Raw genomic sequence first — 22,399 nt, forward strand, 5'->3', positions numbered from 1 at the left:
AAAAAAAAAGATGTAGTGCCCCCTTGAGGAGCCTGTGGAGAATGCAGGGGTATTCGCCTACCCCACCTCCATGGTTGCTAACATGACCACAGACATAGGGGACTGGTGGTTCGATGGGTTGAGCCCTCTACCACAGGTTTTACCCTTGGGAAGACAGTTGCTGCAAAGGAGAGGCTAGGCCTCCCTATGGTTGTGCCTAAGAGCCTCCTCCCGAATGCCTCTTTGTTGCTCAGATGTGGCCCTGTCTCTCTAGCTAAGCCAACTTGAAAGGTGAAATCACTGCCCTCCCCCCTACGTGGGATCAGACACCCAGGGGAGTGAATCTCCCTGGCAACGTGGAATATGACTCCCGGGGAGGAATGTAGACCTGGCATCGTGGGACGGAGAACATCTTCTTGACCAAAAGGGGGATGTGAAAGGAAATGAAATAAGCTTCAGTGGCAGAGAGATTCCAAAAGGAGCCGAGAGGTCACTCTGGTGGGCACTCTTATGCACACTTTAGACAACCCTTTTTAGGTTCTAAAGAATTGGGGTAGCTGGTGGTGGATACCTGAAACTATCAAACTACAACCCAGAACCCATGAATCTCGAAGACAGTTGTATAAAAATGTAGCTTATGAGGGCTGACAATGGGATTGGGAAAGCCATAAGGACCACACTCCACTTTGTCTAGTTTATGGATGGATGAGTAGACAAATAGGGGAAGGAAACAAACAGACAAAGGTACCCAGTGTTCTTTTTTACTTCAATTGCTCTTTTTCACTCTAATTATTATTCTTGTTATTTTTGTGTGTGTGCTAATGAAGGTGTCAGGGATTGATTTGGGTGATGAATGTACCACTATGTAATGGTACTGTATACAATCGAAAGTACGATTTGTTTTGTATGACTGCGTGGTATGTGAATATATCTCAATAAAATGAAGATTTAAAAAAAAAAAAGGAATTATGTATAAATATAATGCAATGATGTCTTTCAAATGGCCTTTCCCTAAAATTTTTTGTCATCTTTCTCCTGCTTTAGATATTTCTTGGTTTAATTTCAGAATTTTAGCATATCAGGTATAAAAAGAGTCCGTTTTCCTCCACTGCCTTAGGATCACATCCCAAGACCAAAGTGGCTGCCAATCTTTGGAGCAGCGTTTGCCACACAGCCTCCAGTCCAGCTACGGCTCAGACACTAAGGCAGTAGCAGGTTTTTCTTCCTGTGCAATCTCACCGGAGCTCTAGCCCAACAGTAATTATAAAACCTACATGTTAGAACAACTTAGATTTCTTCAATAATTAATTTTGTTGAAACCTATGGTGTATTAAACAAACAAAAACTCAAGTTATGTGCAATGTAACACACTTTTGTAACCACTTGAGTCTCGGCCTCTACTTAAATTTGAGATGGCTTTTATTCAAAGACCATAAAATGAAAATTTTCATAAATTGCTTCTATTTATTGGTCTGCTGATACTTCTAAAAGGGTTATCAATTTAACCTTAAGTAAAAAATAGTTTACAAATGACATATATTATGATGATTTTGTTCTAAACGAGGTTTTCTACAATGAACACGTTTTTTATGTAATAAAAAGAAACTTTTAGAAAGGTTTCTGGATTAAGTTTCTTAAATCCTTAAATACATAAATATATATATTTATTATTTATATTTCCTCCATCTAAAATATTTTCCCAAACTCTGTAACTTAAATCCTGACATTAAAGTAACTTTCTTAAATTAAATTTTCTGTGGATCCTGGGAAAGACACAATAATCCATAATGCAGAAGTAAAAGCAGTTTCCACCGTTCTCAACCACTTTTCTCCTCTTTGTGAAACCAGTTTTTTTTTCCGAGAATAACTCATTTCTGGTGTCTCTTTTAGAAAGGCTTGTGAGCAAAAAATCGTACACTGGAGAAGATGGGAAACGGGGCATTTCAAAAGCCCCGCGGTCTCTCGAGACCAGCCCCATTTTCCTCCCAAGTTTGGGTCTCGTGGATAGGATCACGTGTTTTGGAGATTGGCTGTTCCCGCCCGATTTTTCTAAAACCCAGCTACATCCCGCACCCAACTGGGAGATAACGCACGTGCCTACGAGCTTTGCATTCTTTCGCTCGTCCCACCTTTGTTTCGGGCTACACAAACACGGCTAGATTAGAGTAAACAGTTCTGGCCCTCCAAGAGTATTTAACGAAACATTTTAGGACAAAAGCATTCACGGGATTAGGCTGAAATTTAACTTTGGGCTCGCTGCAAGTTTTTTTAATAAACCGCCCGCCGAGCGCATAAACCCGGAGAAACTGCCACATCCGAGCCCTCCCGAGAGGCGCCGGGTCCCTACTCTGCGGTACCCCGTCCCCCTCATGCCACCCGCCGACTCGCCCAACCCGCTCGTCGCGGTCGATCACCCCAGTCCCAGCCGCCGTGCCCCTCCCCTGGCAGACCCCCAGAAGCAGCCCCGCCCCGCTCGGAGCTAGGTGAGACAGAATAGCGTCACGCGCCTGGAGGCCACGCCCAGATGCCGATTCAGCCAATCGCGGCGCGGGAAGGCGGGGAGGGGGGCGGTACCCACCGGGCCGTCACCCTGGGCTTTAAAGACTGAGCCGGCGCCCCCGCGTCCGAGACTACGGATCCTAGAGACACTTTGTCCGTACGTGTGTGAAGTGCGCCTGCGCCAGCCGCGGCCACCGGAGGTAAGCGCCCCCGGCTGGGGCCGAGGAGCGGCTGGGGCTGGGGCCGGAGGAGGGGACCTCTACCCCCAGGGACTTCGAGGGAACGAGAGCGTATGCCCCGAGCTGGCGAGGCCGGACTGGGGGTACGGGTGGGTTCGGGGTCCCACGCGGAGGTTCCAGGGTGTGCAGGGGCTGGGTTGGTCGCGGCGCCGCCGTCAGGCGGTTCAGGGCAGCTTGAACCCCGCGCGCCGGCCCGCGGTGCCTGTTGCTCTCTGAGCCGCCGTCGTGAACGTCCTTCTAGCGGGGAGCGGAGGGCCGGGGGTAGGCCCGGCGCCCCCCACCCCCCGGCGCCTCCCACTCCCCGGCCCCTCGCGTGGTGTGGGGCCTCGCCCGAGTCCGCTCTTACGAGCCCGCGGAGAACCCGGTTCGGGGGCTGGAATTGGGGGCATCTGGCTCCCAGCGGGGGAGGGCGTAGGGGCTTTGGCGGCCCGAGCCCAAGTGTGGGGATGGTGGGAGCTGCACCCTTTCCCCACTTTCTTTGGGAAGTGTTTCAAAAAGGTGTCAATTCAACAAGGGGAGGATCGAGAAGTATCTCACCCCCTGATGTATATTAGACAACGAGAAAAGTGTGGGGGACCACTCAAAACTTGGGACCTTGGTCCTCACTTGGCATCAGACGTCCTGATTTTTTTTTTTTTTTTTTTTTGCCTGGGTCACCTCGGTACTGGCGCTAAATAACTCAGATTAACCGAATCCTAGATGTTGTCTTGAGATTCTGACTCCTGAAGTGCTGTGGAAACCCTTATCAAAATCTAAATTTACTACACTGTTACTGTTTCAGTTCCTATAGCATCTGTCCGACTGCTTTTTCTTTCCATGGCTGAATCAAACACCTCTACTGTTTGATAAGTTCTTGGCCTGTTATATTCACCCAGGTCCTTAGTCTTCAGTCTTGACATAAATACTTGGGAAGATAATTTAAAAGTTTTCCTCCACTGTGGTGGCTGTAACTTTTCAGGAGAGAAGATGGCTTTTTTGTTTTGTTTTGTTTTTAATATTCATTTTATTGAGATATGTTCACATACCACGCAATCATACAAAACAAATCGTACATTCGATTGTTCACAGTACCATTACATAGTTGTACATTCATCACCAAAATCAATCCCTGACACCTTCATTAGCACACACACAAAAATAACCAGAATAATAAAGTGAGAAAGAGCAACTAAAGTAAAAAAGGACACTGGGCGCCCTTGTCTGTTTGTTTGTTTGTTTGTTTCCCCCACCTTTCCACTCATCCATCCACAAACTAGACAAAGGGGAGTGTCATCCCCATGGCCCCCCCAATCCCACTGTCCCCCCACATGAGCCACATTTTTATACAATTGTCTTCAAGATTCATGGGTTCTGGGTTGTAGGTTGATAGTTTCAGGTATCCACCACCAGCTACCCCAATTCCTTAGAACCTATAAAGGGTTGTCTATATTGTGCATAAGAGTGCCCACCAGAGTGACCTCTCAGCTCCTTTTGGAATCTCTGTGCACTGAAGCTTATTTCATTTCCTTTCACATCCCCCTTTTGGTCAAGAAGATGTTCTCCATCCCACGATGCTGGGTCTACATTCCTCCCCGGGAGTCATATTCCACGTTGCCAGGGAGATTCACTCCCCTGGGTGTCTGATCCCACGTAGCGGGGAGGGCAGTGATTTCACCTTTCAAGTTGGCTTAGCCAGAGAGACAGGGCCACATCTGAGCAACAAAGAGGCATTCGGGAGGAGGCTCTTAGGCACAAACATAGGGAGGCCTAGCCTCTCCTTTGCAGCAACAGTCTTCCCAAGGGCAAATTCCGTGGTAGAGGGCTCAACCCATCAAACCACCAGTCCCCTATGTCTGTGGGCATGTTAGCAACCATCGAGGTAGGGCAGGCCAATACCCCTGCATTCTCCACCAGCTCCTCAAGGGGGCTCTGCATATTTTTTTCCTTGTTTTTTTCTTTCTTTTTTTTTTTTTTTAATCTTCATTTTATTGAGATATATTCACATACCACGCAGTCATACAAAACAAATCGTACTTTCGATTGTTTACAGTACCATTACATAGTGGTACATTCATCACCCAAATCAATCCCTGACACCTTCATTAGCACACACACAAAAATAACAAGAATAATAATTAGAGTGAAAAAGAGCAATTGAAGAAAAAGAGAACACTGGGTACCTTTGTCTGTTTGTTTCCTTCCCCTATTTTTCTACTCATCCATCCATAAACTAGACAAAGTGGAGTGTGGTCCTTATGGCTTTCCCAATCCCATTGTCACCCCTCATAAGCTACATTTTTATACAACTGTCTTCAAGATTCTTGGGTTCTGGGTTGTAGTTTGATAGTTTCAGGTATCCACCACCAGCTACCCCAATTCTTTAGAACCTAAAAAGGGTTGTCTAAAGTGTGCATAAGAGTGCCCACCAGAGTGACCTCTCGGCTCCTTTTGGAATATCTCTGCCACTGAAGCTTATTTCATTTCCTTTCACATCCCCCTTTTGGTCAAGAAGATGTTCTCCGTCCCACGATGCCAGGTCTACATCCTTCCCCGGGAGTCGTATTCCACGTTGCCAGGGAGATTCACTCCCCTGGGTGTCTGATCCCACGTAGGGGGGAGGGCCGTGATTTCACCTTTCAAGTTGGCTTAGCTAGAGAGACAGGGCCACATCTGAGCAACAAAGAGGCATTCGGGAGGAGGCTCTTAGGCACAACCATAGGGAGGCCTAGCCTCTCCTTTGCAGCAACTGTCTTCCCAAGGGTAAAACCTGTGGTAGAGGGCTCAACCCATCGAACCACCAGTCCCCTATGTCTGTGGTCATGTTAGCAACCATGGAGGTGGGGTAGGCAAATACCCCTGCATTCTCCACAGGCTCCTCAAGGGGGCACTACATCTTTTTTTTTCCTTGTTTTTCTTTTTCTTTTTTTTTTTTTTTAACTTTCCCTTCTTTTTTAAATCAACTGTATGAAAAAAAAAGTTAAAAAGAAAACAAACATACAATAAAAGAACATTTCAAAGAGACCATAACAAGGGAGTAAGAAAAATACAACTAACCTAAGATAACTACTTTACTTCCAACATGTTCCTACTCTACCCCAAGAAAGTAACCTAATGTAGCAACATTTCTGTGAACTTGTTCCTACTATACCCATCAGAAATTAACAGACCATAGTCATTCCTGGGCATTCCCAGAACATTAAATTTACCCATGATAGCTTATCTGTTCTTCTTGGATTATTGTTCCCCCTTCCTTAATTGCTCTCTATCGCTAGTTCCGCTACATTCTACATTATAAACCATTTGTTTTACATTTTTCAAAGTTCACATTAGTGGTAGCATATAATATTTGTCTTTTTGTGCCTGGCTTATTTCGCTCAGCATTATGTCTTCAAGGTTCATCCATGTTGTCATATGTTTCACGATATCATTCCTTACTGCTGCATAGTATTCCTTCATGTGTATATACCACATTTAATTTATCCACTCATCTGTTGAAGGACATTTGGGTTGTTTCCATCTCTTGGCAATTGTGAATAATGCTGCTATGAACATTGGCGTGCATATATCTGTTTGTGTTACTGCTCTCCGATCTTCCGGGTATATACTGAGAAGTGCAATCGCTGGATCGAAGGGTATCTCTATATCTAGTTTTCTAAGGAACTGCCAGACTGACTTCCAGAGTGGCTGAACCATTATACAGTCCCACCAACAATGAATAAGAGTTCCAATTTCTCCACATCCCCTCCAGCATTTGTAGTTTCCTGTTTGTTTAATGGCAGCCATTCTAATTGGTGTGAGATGGTATCTCATTGTGGTCTTAATTTGCATCTCTCTAATAGCTAGTGAAGCTGAACATTTTTTCATGTGTTTCTTGGCCATTTGTATTTCCTCTTCAGAGAACTGTCTTTTCATATCTTTTGCCCATTTTATAATTGAGCTGTCTGTACTATGGTGATTGAGTTGTAGGATTTCTTTATATATACAAGATATCAGTCTTTTGTCAGATACATGGTTTCCAAAAATTTTTTCCCATTGCAATTGGCTGCCTCTTTACGTTTTTGAGAAATTCCTTTGAGGTACAGAAGCTTCTAACCTTGAGGAGTTCCCATTTATCTATTTTTTCTTTTGTTGCTTGTGCTTTGGGTGTAAAGTCTAGGAAGTGGCTGCCTAATACAAGGTCTTGAAGATGTTTTCCTACATTATCTTCTAGGAGTTTTATGGTACTTTCTTTTATATTGAGATCTTTGGTCCATTTTGAGTTAATTTTTGTGTAGGGTGTGAGGTAGGGGTCTTCTTTCATTCTTTTGGATATGGATATCCAACTCTCCCAGCCCCATTTGTTGAAAAGACCATTATGACCCAGTTCAGTGACTTTGGGGGCCTTATCGAAGATCAGTCGGACATAGATCTGGGGGTGTATCTCTGAATTCTCAATTTGATTCCATTGATCTATATGTCTGTCTTTGTGCTGTACCATGTTGTTTTGACAACTTGGCTTTATTATAAGCTTCAAAGTCAGGGAGTGTAAGTCTTCCCACTTCGTTTTTCTTTTTTAGAGTGTCTTTAGCAATTCGAGGCATCTTCCCTTTCCAAATAAATTTGATAACTAGCTTTTCCAAGTCTGCAAAGTAGGTTGTTGGAATTTTGATTGGGATTGCATTGAATCTGTAGATGAGTTTGGGTAGAATTGACATCTTAATGACATTTAGTCTTCCTATCCATGAACATGGAATATTTTTCCATCTTTTAAGGTCCCCTTCTATTTCTTTTAGTAGAGTTATGTAGTTTTTTTTGTATAGGTCTTTTACATCTTTGATTAAGTTTTTTCCTAGGTACTTGATTTTTTTAGCTGCTATTGAAAATGGTATCTTTTTCTTGAGTGTCTCTTCAGTTTGTTCATTTCTAGCATATAGAAACATTACTGACTTATGTGCATTAATCTTGTATCCCGCTACTTTGCTAAATTTGTTTATTAGCTCTAGTAGCTGTATCATCAATTTCTCGGGGTTTTCCAGATATAAGATCATATCATCTGCAAACAATGACAGTTTTACTTCTTCCTTTCCAATTTGGATGCCTTTTATTTCTTTGTCTTGCCGGATTGCCCTGGCTAGCACTTCCAGCACAATGTTGAATAACAGTGGTGATAGCGGGCATCCTTGTCTTGTTCCTGATCTTAGAGGGAAGGCTTTCAGCCTCTCACCATTGAGTATTATGCTGGCTGTGGGTTTTTCATATATGCTCTTTATAATATTGAGGAAGTTTCCTTCAATTCCTACCTTTTGAAGTGTTTTTATCAAAAAGGGGTGTTGGATTTTGTTGAATGCTTTTTCAGCATCTATTGAGATGATCATTTGATTTTTCCCTTTTGATTTGTTAATGTGTTGTAATACATTGATTTTCTTATGTTGAACCATCCTTGCATGCCTGGAATGAACCCCATTTGGTCATGGTGTATGATTTTTTTAATGTGTCTTTGGATTCGATTTGCAAGTATTTTGTTGAGGATTTTTGCATCTATATTCTTTAGGGAGATTGGCCGGTAGTTTTCCTTTTTTGTAGCATCTTTGCCTGGTTTTGGTATCAGATTGATGTTAGCTTCATAAAATGAGTTAGGTAGTGTTCCATTTTCTTCAATGTTTTGAAAGAGAAGATGGCTTTTTAAAAGGATTGACCTAATCAGATACTCATTTCTTTTCCCTTCCTAGGTTTTGAAATATGAATCTTTCACTCTTTCTGACTGCCTTTTGCTTGGGCATAGCCTCAGTTGCTCCAACATTTGAGTCAAATTTAGAAGCACATTGGACCCAGTGGAAGTCAAAGCACCAGAGACTATATGGCGAGGTTGGTAACATCTGAAACTGTCCACAGGGACCCCAGGGAAAACGGCCCTTGCTCACTGAGAGTTGGGAGCCAGACAGGAGCTTCTAGAGGCCAGCTCTTACCAAGGCAGTAACTCAGTGATACCCATCACCAAGCACATGCTATGCTCATCCCTGATGTTTAGGAGCTTGGAGAGCAGCGCCCAGAAGTATAAAGCCATCTTTGGCCACGGTTTCTCTTCCATCTCTACTAATCCACTAGGTGAAGATAGGTTGGATTTTATGTGGAAATAAAGATGATCAATTATATGTTTGCTCTAGAATGAAGAGGATTGGAGGAGAGCAGTGTGGGAGAAGAATATGAAAATAATCGAATTACACAATCAGGAATACAGCCTGGGGCAACACAGCTTCAAGTTGGGAATGAATGCCTTTGGTGACATGGTGAATGTGATACTGATTTTGTAACTCTTTGTGCTTTCACTCCTTAGTGCTTTTTAAACATTTTATTTCCTTTTCTTTGAAGACCAGTGAAGAATTCAGGCAGGTGATGAATGGCTTTCAAAACAAGGAACACAAGAAGGGGGAAATGTTCTCTGAATCTCCCTCTGAGATCCCCACATCTGTGGATTGGAGGGATAAAGGCTATGTGACTCCCGTGAAGAATCAGGTTTGATCTTATTAAAACTTAAATCTTTTGCTTTGGAAGACATGCATTCAGAGTGATGTGCATTTCACTTTTTTTTTTTTTTTTTTTTGAGAGAGAGAATTCAGGTAGATAGGTTGTTGTCAAGTCTTTCTTTTTGTCTCATAAACTGACAACTTTTTTTCATTTTTCAGGGTCACTGTGGTTCTTGTTGGGCTTTCAGTGCAGCCGGTTCCCTGGAAGGACAGATGTTCCGGAAAACTGGCGTACTTGTTTCACTCAGTGAGCAGAACCTCGTGGACTGCTCACGGGCTGAGGGCAATAGCGGCTGCAATGGCGGTTTAATGGACAATGCTTTCCAGTACGTCCAGGACAACAAAGGCCTCGATTCAGAGGAATCCTATCCATATGTTGGAAAGGTATGAACAGTTCCTTATTATCATTCCAGCTCTACTTTTGGAAAGTTGGACACTTTGAGAAACAAGAGATCTCACATGTTTTAGATGGTGCAACCTTATCAGAATTGTCATCATAAATTATTAGCCTTGGCCCAGTTCTCTGATTAGACATTTTCATGAAGCTGTTCTTTGTAACATGAATACATTTCTTCATAATGAGAACAAAAGCAATATTCGGGGGCTGGGTTGGGCTTAGTGTAATACCACCACCACCAGCCCTTCACTAAAAGGGAATCCTTTCTTTTTATGGAGAGATAGACCTAGAGGATCTCATTGAAGAGACATCAGCTAATTTTTCAGTTTCACTTCCTCGACTGCTTTGTCATGAAATGGACTTGGAAAATGTAAACTGTGAACCGCTTGATCTTGTGGCCCTGGAATTTCCACAAGGTGGATGGTAGTAATTGTGTCTCTTTCCCATTTGCCTCTAAAAGGACATGAACTGTAGCTACAAGCCTGAGTATTCTGCTGCCAACGACACTGGCTTCGTAGAGGTTGCTCCGCTAGAGAAGACACTTATGGCGGCAGTGGCAGCTGTAGGTCCCATCTCGGTTGCTATTGATGCAAGCCATGATTCCTTCCAGTTCTATGAATCAGGTAGGCCTTTGTCTTTATGATAGAAATTGAGGCAGGAAAATTGGGAAACCATCATTACCTACTAAGTGCACGATTGACTGATCTGTTGAATTCAGTGTAGAATATTGGATGCGTGTTTACCTGATTCTGTTTGACATCACTTAACATTCCCATGAGAAGCACTTAATGACTATTTTTAGATGATTACTTAGAATTAGGTAATCATCTAAAAATATATAAACTATAGCTTAGTTTATGTAATTTTGCTCCAATTGAATTTTACTTCTGAAATTAGAGCTGAAAAGGACCACTAGGCTCAGGTATTTTTGTGTTCCATGGCATTTCCTTAGAATGACCCCCTAGGGATAGAATTCCAAGGTTTCAAGGACTGGTCTTTTATGCTTCTTGGCAAGTTGTTTGCAAAAAAGATTATGCTATTTGTGTTTCTGTTAGTAGTGGATCAGGACTGAAATCCCCATAGCCTTGGTCAAAATAGATCTTAAAAATAAGTCTCATCTGGAATTGGCTTGACATTTCAGTGAATTTTGAGGTGCCTGCGTTGCTGTGGCCAACAGGGTGTGTTACTGTCACGTGTCACTTGGAGCTTCTCAAGCTAGTGTTGAATTTTACTCTTCCAGGCATTTATTATGAGCCAGACTGCAGCAGCAAAGACCTGGATCACGGGGTCCTGGTGGTCGGCTATGGCTTTGAAGAAACAGATTCAGATAACAATAAATATTGGCTCGTCAAGAACAGGTATGTTGCACCAAGTATTATACTTACATTTGAAATTGAAAAGGGAATCCTTGTTTGAAATCAGCATTTGGATACAGGTCCACAAATCCTTAAGCACAGAGGTAAGACCCCAGAAATCTTTCGCTCACTTAGGGTGAAGGCAGAAGCATTAATAAGAATCTGTCCCAGTGTCAAGCTCACTGGGGGTATTAATTAGAATGGCACTCTGAATTCTGAAACATGCCTGGCTCCAAAGCTTTCCTTTTTCTGTCTCTGATTTCGTAGTTCTTAGAGGTCATGGTGTTTGGGGTCAGGGTTTTATGCAGGTTTAGGACTCAGCAATTTATAAATGATGAACAAAAATATCTGCCTCTCCTGATTCTTTGTGTTAAGTCTAAAAGGTTGTCCAGGACAATCTTGGGAGACTCATGACCTCTGGTGCACTATTTAATTATTATTATTAGTTCTTGTTAAATATAAAATGCGCTTGATTCTTTGCATAAACAAAATCTGTTCTTTCAGCTGGGGTGAAAGCTGGGGCATGGAGGGCTATGTAAAGATGGCCAGAGACCGGGATAACCACTGTGGAATTGCCACAAAAGCCAGCTATCCCACTGTGTGACCAGGTGCGTGGTGATAATGAAGGACTCCAGGACGGCATATTGGAGGAATTTCATTTTAAAACTGACCAGCCCTCATGTGGGATTAAACACTTGAATCATTGAAGACCCAAGTTGGTGATTTAAATTCTGTGACATTTTTACAATGATAAAGTGTTACCACTATTTAATTACTGCTTAAAGAGCTTTGTAATATAACTCATTGCTTAGCATTGCTTAATGCTAAGACTTGAATTTTCATTTTTTTAAAAGGATGTACAGTTTTACCTTTTTAAATAAAACTTAATTTCATGAGTAGAGGTGGGGCTTTTTCGGTTTTTAATGCGTTTACTGGTTGAGTCATCAGGAATTGCAGTTGGGCTATAAAAGCAACTAAATGTGCCAGGGGTAATTAGGAGAGAAACACTGGGTGCTTCTGGATCTTCTAGTTGTGAATACTTAAGAGAACTTGTTCATTTGACCCAAGATGGTTATAACCCAGTCAGGTTACCTGATGGAGTCAGTTTCTGGAGCATTTCCCCAACTTGCTGGTGAAGACGGTGTGGTTTCTTTGCAGTCATAAGGACCAGATGCTGGTGGATTGCTCAGGTTGTTTTATCTTTGGGTCCACAAGGGATGAAGGATAAGCTGTAGTATTTGAGGCTGGGCTTCCAAAATAGTTCCCTGACTTTGGAAGATGGAAGAGATAAGAGGCTTATGAGTGAAATTCTGAGGCCAAATTTTAGAGTCTATATTCCATCTTACAGGACTCCGTGACGTGCTGGAGTGACCTTTCCTTATAAGTGCTTAGATTTTGCATGTTGCTTGTGGAGTGAAATTTGAGTTGTGTATAGTACTAGCAAGTGTGGTAGCAGAAAGACTTGAGAGGTTCCTATGCCAAATTCTGTTCTTGATTTGGGTCCTAGATTTGATACAAATGTATGTAGCACTCACTGTGGCAGTCATCAGAACTGCAGAAAAGACATTCCCTGGCCTCAGGAAGGAGTGGGGTACTCTTTTGGAGACAGAGATGGTCAGGGAGGACTTTCTGGAGGAAGGGAAATCGGGAGCCCAAAGGAGCCAGTCGATAAGGATATGAAGAGTACACTGAGACAGAAGCCCTGAGACCACATGCTTTGCCTTTGGAGAAACTGGAAGTGTTGGATTAGGGTAGAGATGAACCTGGGGCCAGAGATGGGTTTTTGGACATGGGAACCATTAAGGAGTAAAGTGAAAAGAGTCCTGGTTATCTACTGCCATACAAAACTACCCCAAAACTCGGTGGCTTGAAAAAGCATTATCTTTCACATTTCTTGACTGGGTTTATCTGAGTGGTTGTCACATGGAGATGTGTCAAGCATGCATTTGGCAGCAGTGGCTGGAACTAAAATTGTCTAGGCTTCGTTAGGCTGGGTTTCCGAGGAGGTCTCACATGGCCCGAGTTGGTTAGCAATTCAGCTGCGGCTGTTGACAAGAGAGCCAACACATAGCCTCTCTGTGGCTTAATTTCTCATAGCACGATGGCTGGGTTCCGAGGGAATGTCCCAAGACAGTGTGTCAAAAGGTCCAAAGGCAACTGTGCAAGGCTTCTTAGGACCCAGCCCCAGCCCCAAATGAAAACCTGCTGTTCTGCATTCTCTTGGTTGAGCAAGTCAGCACGGACCACCCAGATTCAAGGGGAGGGAATTAAGTCTCCCCTCTTGAAGAGGAGAGTGGCAAGATGGCATTGCCGAGGAGCATGTGGGATGGGAGGTAGGGTTGTGGCCACCTGTGGAAAATCAAATCTGCCACATACAGTCTCTGAACTTGCTCTGAGAAAGGACTCCTTTGTGACTGTCTCTTGCTTTGCCTCAACAGGCTAGCTCAGGTCCACAGAATCCTGGAACTACAACCCAAGACTCAACTTCTCTAGGTACTGAACTGAATGAAAGTTGCAAAGACCCCACAGATATCTTAAACTATCACAGAGATATTTGCAGTTTCATAGTTTTCAAAGACATTTTTATTTATTTAAACTTAGGAAGAGCCTCAAACTGCATCATCTGAAAGCATTTTTAAAAAGAAGCCAATAGACATGAAATAAATAGAGCTGAAAACAAATCACAAAAGTCTAGTCTGGAGCACAAACTGACTATCAGTCTTTCCCATACTCAAGACATCTTTATAGTTTCTTAGCCTAGTTAAATTGCAAAGGAAGTAAGGAGAGATAAGATAGAAATGATTAAGAAAATTATAAGGGAGGAATTTGCTTATGTGGTTGTGTAGCTATAATGCTTGGACATTTTATTAGGGGAGGGAAAGAACTCAAAGTAATTAGGCAACCCCATTCATAGCAGCACATATATTTCAGTTACCATCACCAAGGTGTATTTACAAATCTTAAGCAAGTTTAGCCCTGTCTGTGCCAGTGTTTTATAATAGAAGAAAAATTTAATGGCAGTACGACCACATTTGTGTGTTCGGCCTAGAGAATTCGAAATTCGCTGTGTTTTTTATTTCCCTTTGGACTGATATAAAAGTTTAAAATCTAAACAGCAAAGATAAAACATCTTGAATTTTTAAGAAAGTAAATGTTAGTTGTGCTATGGGTCTACGTATTTTATATAGATCCCAATTGCTTCACTTTAAACACTGAATTCCACAAATATTCATAATCATCTCTATTTTTAAATAAGTTGATAATTAAACTGTTACCAACAGCTGCTCCATGGTCTCTTTCCTCCAGTACTGTATTTAAAATTTTTCACAGTTCATATATTTAAAGTTTTTTTTTCATATTTAGTCATTCAACACGTATTTATTAGGCACGTTTTATGCAGGGCTGAACCCTGGGACAACAATGAAGCAAATTGTCAGTCCCTCCCTTGTGGAGCTTACCTTTCCATGGAGGAGACAGCAGGTCAAATAATTTAACAAGTCCATGTGCATTTGTAATTATGGCAAGGCCTCTAAATTGGGAGCAGAGAGGACAATGAGAGCAAAATCAGGGACTGGGCGTCTGGGGTTCAAGGAATGCATCTCTAAGGAAGGGATTTGAGCCCTATTTCAAGATTCCATATGCATCATGTCTTGGAGGGGCTAAAAGGGGGAGGTTTGTCTTTGTGCTGTACTTTCCCTTTTTTTTTTTTTTTTTCAGTAGTGAACATGCATTATTTTCTTGAAGTTCCAAATTCAGAAGTGTATGGTTCAAGAAAAAAAATTAAAGAACTGGTAAAAGAGAAGTGGAGGGGGGAGAAACAGATGGTCCTTAGAGAATTTATAGAAAGGTCAAGTCCCCTATTTGGGGGATTTGTCTTTCTGAGATTGACCCGACACTCCCAGCCAGGTGCATCCGTGCAGCACACATGTAAGAAATTTCCACAGCCCCTTGGCTGCCCGGTGTAGTCAGTGCAAGTCTCAGCAACACAACCTCTCTGAGGATTATGGGCTTTTGACTCAAACTCATTTGCTGCAGCCAAGGGGGATAGAAGAGAAGCCAAAGAAGAGATGGGCAGGGTGTAGGGTGGGGGTGGATAGACCATGGGACAGTGTTCTAAGAAGTCTGCTTTAGTGGGAGTGGAAAGCTGGCTCTGGTCAAATTCCCAAGGATTTGTTCCCTTCACCTCCCCTCCACCCATATTGCAGCAGCAGAAGAGTATACTGAGACCTTCACAGAAGTGTCCTTTCCCAGCTTTTTGTCCCCTGTCCCCCCTCTCCCCAAACTCAGGGGGCAGCAATAGATCTCTTAGGGGCAGGGCCAGTATAGAAAGGGGCAAAGAGCAAATCCCTAGCTTTGGATGCTAAATACTGCTTTTAAAAATCGTAGTAGACTATGCTTAATAGGACAGTTAAAAAAAGCATTCTTTCATGAATTGCAGCAAATATACCACACTAATGCAAGGTGTTAATAATAATAATAATAATAATAATAAGGAGGGTATACAGGAACTCTGTATTTTCTGCATGATTTTTCTGTAAATCTACAACTTCATGCATTAAAAAAATAATGGATAAAAATAATCAGCAGAGCATTTGACTGGGTAGAGCTATGAGGGAACTTTCTGGATGAGGATTTGGGTTATATAGGCATATTCATTTTTCAAAACTTTGTTTTTTATTTTTTAAGATTTGGGCATTACATTGTATGTAAATTTTACATTAGAAGAAAAAATTTTAAACAAATATTGAACCCTGGTTAATGATATGCTTGCAAACTATTTAAGAGGAAGTACTGATGTCTGCAAATTATTTTGAAATACATAACTAAGATGGATTGAGGGACTGTTGGAGGACAGATATGAACTAAAAAGTATTAAATGTTAATGATAGAATCCAGGAGGTGGGAGTTCACTGTAAAATTCTTTTCACTTGGTTGTATATGAAATTTCATATGATAAAATTTTATATGAAAATGGGGGAAAATCAGAGCAGGAATGATATTCCAAAGGGCCAAAGAAAATTTGACTTTCAGGAATCTAGCTGAGAGAGAAAACAATATTTCTGTTTGCCAGTGTTCTGGTTTGCTAATGTTGCCGAAATGCAAAACACCAGAAATGGATTGGCTTTTATAAAAGGGGGTTTATTTGGTTACACAGTTACAATCTTAAGGCCATAAACTGTCCAAGGTAATGCATGGACAATTGGGTACCTTCACTGGAGGATGGCCAATGGTGTCCAGAAAACCTCTGTTGTCTGGGAAGGCACGTGGCCGGCATCTGCTTGCTCCCAGGTTGCGTTTCAAAATGGGGTTCTCCAAAATGTCTGTAGCAGCTTCCAACGGCTGTTTTCAAAATGTCTCTAAATTGCAACTCCTCTCTCAGCTCCTGTGGATTCTTCAAAGTGTCCTTGGCTGTAGCAAGCTCGCTCCTTCTGTCTGAGCTTATATAGTGCTCTAGTAAACTCATCAAGACCCAAGCTAATGGGCAGGGCCCACCTCTATGGAAATTATCTTATCAGAGTTATCATCTACAGTTGGGTGGGTCACATCTCCATGGAAACAAACTAATCCAAATGTTCCAACTAATCAACACTAATACTCTGCCCCCACAAGATTGCATTAAAGAATATGGCTTTTTCTGGGGGACATAATATATACAAACCAGCACAGCTGGTTTGGTTTTAATTCTGAAAGCTTGGCTTTAAATAGCAAAGAGTCAAAAGCATTAATAAGTTTATCCCATGAACAAAAGGAAAAGCAGTTTCTGCCCAAGACTGGAGAAAGAGCACTTAGATTAGGGCAGGAGAGGGATTTGGAAAGGAGAACAGGGAAATCAAACATTGGTTTGGGTCCCTGAGAAACTGGGGGTGTGGCTGGGGAGGGAGACGGGGGACAGATAGAAACCTGCGGTGGGGGTCAGGGAGTCTGAAACCACAGGGGCTGTGCTCCATTTCTCTCCTGGATTTCTGGCATAAGACAGCGTCTCAGAGTGCCCTGGGCTACCTTGGACAGCCAAAGAGTTGCTGGGTGAGCTGCTCAGATGGAGGCAGAGAGAGTGCCCAACAGCTCTGCCACCCCTAGCCCTCTGAGAAGGTCTCAGAGTGGACCAGAGGACTTGCAGAGCCTACATAGTTGGGGCCAGGACAGCCAAAGGACCTGCCTGGACAAGGTGTCCAGACTGCAGAAAGGGACACCAAATTCCCAGTGCAAAAGTAGCAGAGAGAGGGTGTTGCAGACCAGAATTTTAGGGGAGTCTACAGTCTCAGCACATCTGAGTGGGGTGCAGGCCAGTGACCTCTTCCCCTACCTCCTCTCTGAGGCAGATCCTACTTCAAACCCCCACCTGCCCAAGGAGAATCATCAACAGGAAGAAGGGAACGAGGAGGGGGAGAAGGATCCTGAATTAACCTAGTTACCCAAACGATGCTAAATTATAAACTGGAAGTGACTGAATTTTCTGGAATTGGCAAGATTGATCTTCAGCCATTAGAGGAAAGAACCGATTCAAGGGCTAAGTTCTGGTATAGAGAAATAATGAAAATGATATTTTTGCACACATGAGCCTATGACTGAAAAACTCATGCTCACTTCATATTCTTATATATTAAGTTTATCCCCAAATGTTTTGAATAAGGTAAAAAAGACAACATTTATTCAAATTTGTAAGTTCTAGTATACTTATGGAGAAAAGGGGGTTTCCCAAACTTATAGTCCCTAAAAATGGCCAGTGAGGTGGGAAAGCAGTGTTCTTGTGAATGTTATAATCCATGGAGTAAATCCGCCAGAGTGATTTGATTATGAAAAATTGAAGCCCTATTTATTTATCACTTAAAAAAGAAAGTTTTCATAAAGAATCTAGGAGTAAGTACACCTAAACATGTGTAAGAATTTTATGGGTAAGTGTGAAGGATAAAAAAATGACCTGGATAGAAGAAAGCAAAACCATGGTACTCAAAATACCATTAGTTATTGTTAATTTACAGTTGGCTTCTAGAGGCAAATAATAAGGTTGTGTCATTAACTAGATCTCTCTCAGATTTTTTTCTACAATTTGAATGCAGTGGAGGCACACAGGAGGCTTAAAGGAACTTTAATCATACACACACACACACACGCACACACACACACACACACAAAGCCATCTCACCCTGCTAAGCTAAGCTACCACGAAACACACATGAAATCTAAGCAAAAACTGTTTGCTACATAAATGAAGCTTTAAGGCAAATCTCTGGGCACTTTATCACCACTAACCCCTTTTATAAGGAGATTACTAGCAAAGCTGCAAATGACAGAATTGGCAGGGATAGTCTATTAAGGAAGACTCTTGTTGGCAAGTGACAGAAACCAATTTTAAACTGGCTTATTTAAGAAAGTGGAACTTATTGGCTGCAGATGTGGCTTGATCAGTTCTCCATTTCCTGCCATCTCTAGAATCTGCTTTCCTCCTGTTGGATGCACACCCAGTCAGGTTCTCATCTCTTATCCTCTTTGGAGGAAAGTGGTTTTTCCAGGTGCACAGGGCTGGTGGGTCAACGCCACCTAAAACATGTGGATTGAGATTTGAAGAGTGGTTTCCCACAGGGAAACCAGTATGTTCTTATTGGATAGGTAAAAATAACATATGTCCATGATAGGGAGGGTACACTCTGAATGAAACAATCAAGATTTTAAAAAATATTTCTAATCCCTGGTAAAACCAGCTAAAACTAATACAACGAAATATATTGTACATAAATGTAAAGTACAGGATGAAGGGGAAATCCTTTAATAGTATTCTTGAAAAATATCTTGGTTTTTGGTTGCCAATAATTTCAATAAGATTAACAGCATTATTTGAGGTACCCCAAAAGTTTATAATAATGGGAGTAAAGGGATGGATAAAAGAGGAGATGGTGAATTTAACGCCTACTTCATGACATCATATCTGGAATATTGCGTTCAGTCCTGAGCGCTTACAGTCTTGAGGCTGAGAGAATGTCCAAATCAAGGCATCATCAGGGTGATGCTTTCTTCCCAAAGACCAGCTGCCAGTGATCCTTGGCTCCTCTACCACATGGCAAGGCACATGGTGGCATCTGCTGGCCTCTCCCTCCTCTTCTGAGTTTCATGCTTTTAGCTTCTTGCTTCTGTGGCTTGTTCGCTCTCTCTCTGTCTCTCTCAGTATCTCATCCTGTTTATAAAGGATTAAGTTCCACCCTGGGCCATGCCTTAACTGAAGTAACCTCATCAAAAGGTCCTACTTACAACAGGTTTCCACCTGCAGGAATGGATTAGCTTTAAGAACATGATTTTTTGGGACACATACATTTTCTACAGTTTCAAGCACCACAAGCACTTATATACGAAAGAGAAGGCAACTGATGTCATCCAGCACATTCTGGAGCTAGATCCAGGCTGGGTGGTTACACACATTTAATTGTATTTTATTTTTTTGAACACCTCACGTCACTGATACTGTTCTTATTACATTTCAAAGAGTCTAAGTAACCTCCCTGGGTTTGAATAGTTAAGTTAAATGCCAGAGCTGGGATTTTAACCAAACTATAACATCTTGCATCCAGTATTTCATATGTGGGATGTATATCCCCAGGGCCGCATGGTTTATATGTGGCTGGATTTTTCTGGGGGATAAAATAGGGGAGACAGTGGAGCAACAACTGCCGAATTTTTTAAATGGTTTTTTAATTGACAGTAACTAAATGATATAGTGGATGGACAACCAGATGAGGTCCTTAAACAGAAGCCTAGTCTCACCTTGGTTTTATGGAAATTTTCTTCGTACTAGTGTCTCTGCAATATGGTTGGTAAGAGCGCTGAGATGGCTTCTTTATGGTTGAAACATGAAAAGGCCAGGGGTATAGCTGAGAGAGGACTACTGGATTAGGTGGGATCTTCCACCACCTGTTTTTAAGTAAAGTGCTAGAAAGGGCATAGGCCAAGCTAGAATGTCAGCTGTTCATCATCGCCATCTGTTTAGAAAATGTTTTTCTCTTCCTGGTCTTTGCTGTCGTTCATGCATATATTTTTAAGAAGGCCAGGCCATAAAAAGGGGTAACACAATTGTCAAAGGTTATCAGTATTGCATCTCCGTATTCCCATCAAAGCACAAACCTCCAAGAAATATATTTTTGAGAATAATTAAGAAGGTGTGAGATATGGGTTCAATCCTGCTTCCGTCTTTTTGGCCTTGTGCCTTGAGCAGAGGCTGTGCACATTCAACCTGACAATGAGCCTAAAGTGCTTCACACAGATCCTGGCCCACAAGCACTCTAAATATTTGCAAAATTTTGTCTTTGTGGTTGTTTTTGCCCCAAATGATCAGATTAGAAGTAGATCCACTTTTAATTCCTGGAAAAGAAAATGCAGATTAAGAAAAAAGTCATTTCCATCAAGATCACCTCCTTTTTGCCAGTTTTTGGGGCTTCGAGTTCAGCAAACTTTTATCTGCAATGTCAGAAGTAATTGTCTACACTTGATGTTTGGACTGTCCCATTTTATCACTACTCATAGCTATTTAAACCTCACACCACAATCACAAAAGGTTTATTTTACATGCTAAACTCTGGCTATCTCTCAGGACTAGACTGTGTGAGTTTGGTTAATTACAAAGTGTTTACATTGTAGAATTTTCTAGAAAATATTTTAAAACAACTTTCCCTCCCACAAGCCTCTGATCTACCCAAATTTCTCTGAAATTTCTTTTCAATGACATTTTTCAGTGTGTTTCTCAATCCAGATTGTGTATTATGTGCCCTTGGCTATCTACATAGTCTATGGGTACATTTTCTATTTTGTTCACTTGGGTATTCAGTAAACAAGTCCTCTCAGAGGGTAAGAGAAACCTAGGCCATTTCCAGGTTCATAGGTTCTCCGATATGTAAGAAAACAAAAAAACAAAAAGAAAAAAATTTAAGGTTTGCAAAATCAATGATCTTCTTTAAACAGTCATAGTTAACAAAATAATACTTTTTCTTTGCCTGAAACACAGTATAGCTGTGCTAGTCACAAGAAAATTAAGGAATTTATTTTTTAAATGTAAATTCATGGTGCATTACACAGGTGTGTATTTGACGACAGGACAGAACTTTAGAGTTGTACCATGTGCCATTTTCTCCGAATCAGGTCTGCCTGTTTTGGGGGACCCACCTAGAGCCTCTTTTGGAAACTGTGCCCAATGTCCAGTGATTAGCCCCTGTACCCTGCCACACACCATGTTCAACCCATCGGTAGACACTTGTTGGCTGGTTTGCTGACAACGGACTGATTATATTTATGCTAATCCTATAAACCGGAAGATGCCATTGAGAAATGAAAAGGAAAAAAAGGTATTCTAAACAGGTAGGAGCTACAGAACTAATCAATCAAAAAGGCAGTGATACTATTCTAATACCATGCCATTGCAAACAGAAATCAGCACAAGTGCTTAGGAAGCTTCTGATGGGGAAATAAGTTGAAGAAGAGGTCCTTTTTCCTCAATGCCCTCAGAACCGTCTCGATAGAGTATCAGGATGATAAGCTTATGACTGCATCTCTGCCCTCCCATATGCAACAGGGAGGGATGGAAGTGTTTGTCCCAGAACGGCCTCCATCCGGAAATGAGCCTCCGGGGGGCTGACCACCCTCCCTGGCCAGTGGTTGGCTGGAAATGGATTAAATGCCCAAGTTAACCAAGAAGACTCTTTCTTCCCCCAAACCACTCAAAATGGTGAGTGGGCTTCCCATTCTTCACCCAAAAGAGTGGGTTTTATTGGTTCTATTTTCTTAGCCCCTTGCAATGGTTCAGCTTGTTGAATGTTGCTCTTTTTTTCACCCCAGTTTTAAATTGCTGAGGATTAAGGGTCCCTGGCAACCACCCAACCCTTGACTGATAGCACAGTGTATAAAGAGAAGGAGCAGCTGTCACTAAATGCTCCAGATATTCCTCAGTGAGCCTTGTGCGTCATGTAGCATGAAATGAAAGAAAAGGGGGAGGCTGTACGCTCCGGAGTTATTCATTTGATAATGATGCTGCTTCTGGCCTCAGATGATTAAATTCCAAACACACGCAAAGTGCAAAAACCTGAAGGGAGTGCTCCCTGCTGATGGCTTCCGGTTTCATGATGCTTTTTGTTGACCGGCTGGCCGTGAGGCTGACTTAGCAGAGTTAGAGCAGCCGAGATGTGCAGGGCCTGCCAGCTGCCCGGAGTCTCCATCAGCAGAGAAGCGAATGTTTACACCATTTTGACAACCACTCAAGAGACTGCAAGTTTGAAGGAGATGCTTCATTGGCAAGCGTTTCCTCACTGGGCTTGGCCTGAGAATGCAGGTCTGTGGTTTCCAGCAGCAACTGAGTGTCTTTGAAGTCCAAAGGCAGCAGCAGCTTGGACGGCCGTCCTGGAAGGCCCCTTCCCCTTCTGTAAAAGGAAGCCAAGGGAGAAGTTTCTAGATGGAAAATGATAAAAGAAATTC

At 42.2% G+C, this 22,399-nt stretch overlaps 1 protein-coding gene across 1 annotated transcript; it reads left to right on the plus strand.

Annotated features, from left to right (window-relative positions):
* The first annotated feature begins 2,569 nt into the window (after positions 1 to 2,569).
* Positions 2,570 to 11,852, plus strand: CTSL (cathepsin L). Its single transcript, XM_037797246.1, has 8 exons — positions 2,570 to 2,678; positions 8,405 to 8,540; positions 8,840 to 8,962; positions 9,045 to 9,188; positions 9,359 to 9,583; positions 10,057 to 10,219; positions 10,837 to 10,954; positions 11,456 to 11,852. The coding sequence occupies exons 2-8, from the start codon at positions 8,415 to 8,417 to the stop codon at positions 11,553 to 11,555; spliced, it is 999 nt and encodes a 332-aa protein (XP_037653174.1). The 5' UTR covers positions 2,570 to 2,678; positions 8,405 to 8,414; the 3' UTR covers positions 11,556 to 11,852.
* Positions 11,853 to 22,399: the final 10,547 nt, after the last annotated feature.

The sequence above is a fragment of the Choloepus didactylus genome, chromosome 10 (assembly GCF_015220235.1).
Source record: "Choloepus didactylus isolate mChoDid1 chromosome 10, mChoDid1.pri, whole genome shotgun sequence".
Classification (NCBI taxonomy): Eukaryota; Metazoa; Chordata; class Mammalia; order Pilosa; family Megalonychidae; genus Choloepus; species Choloepus didactylus.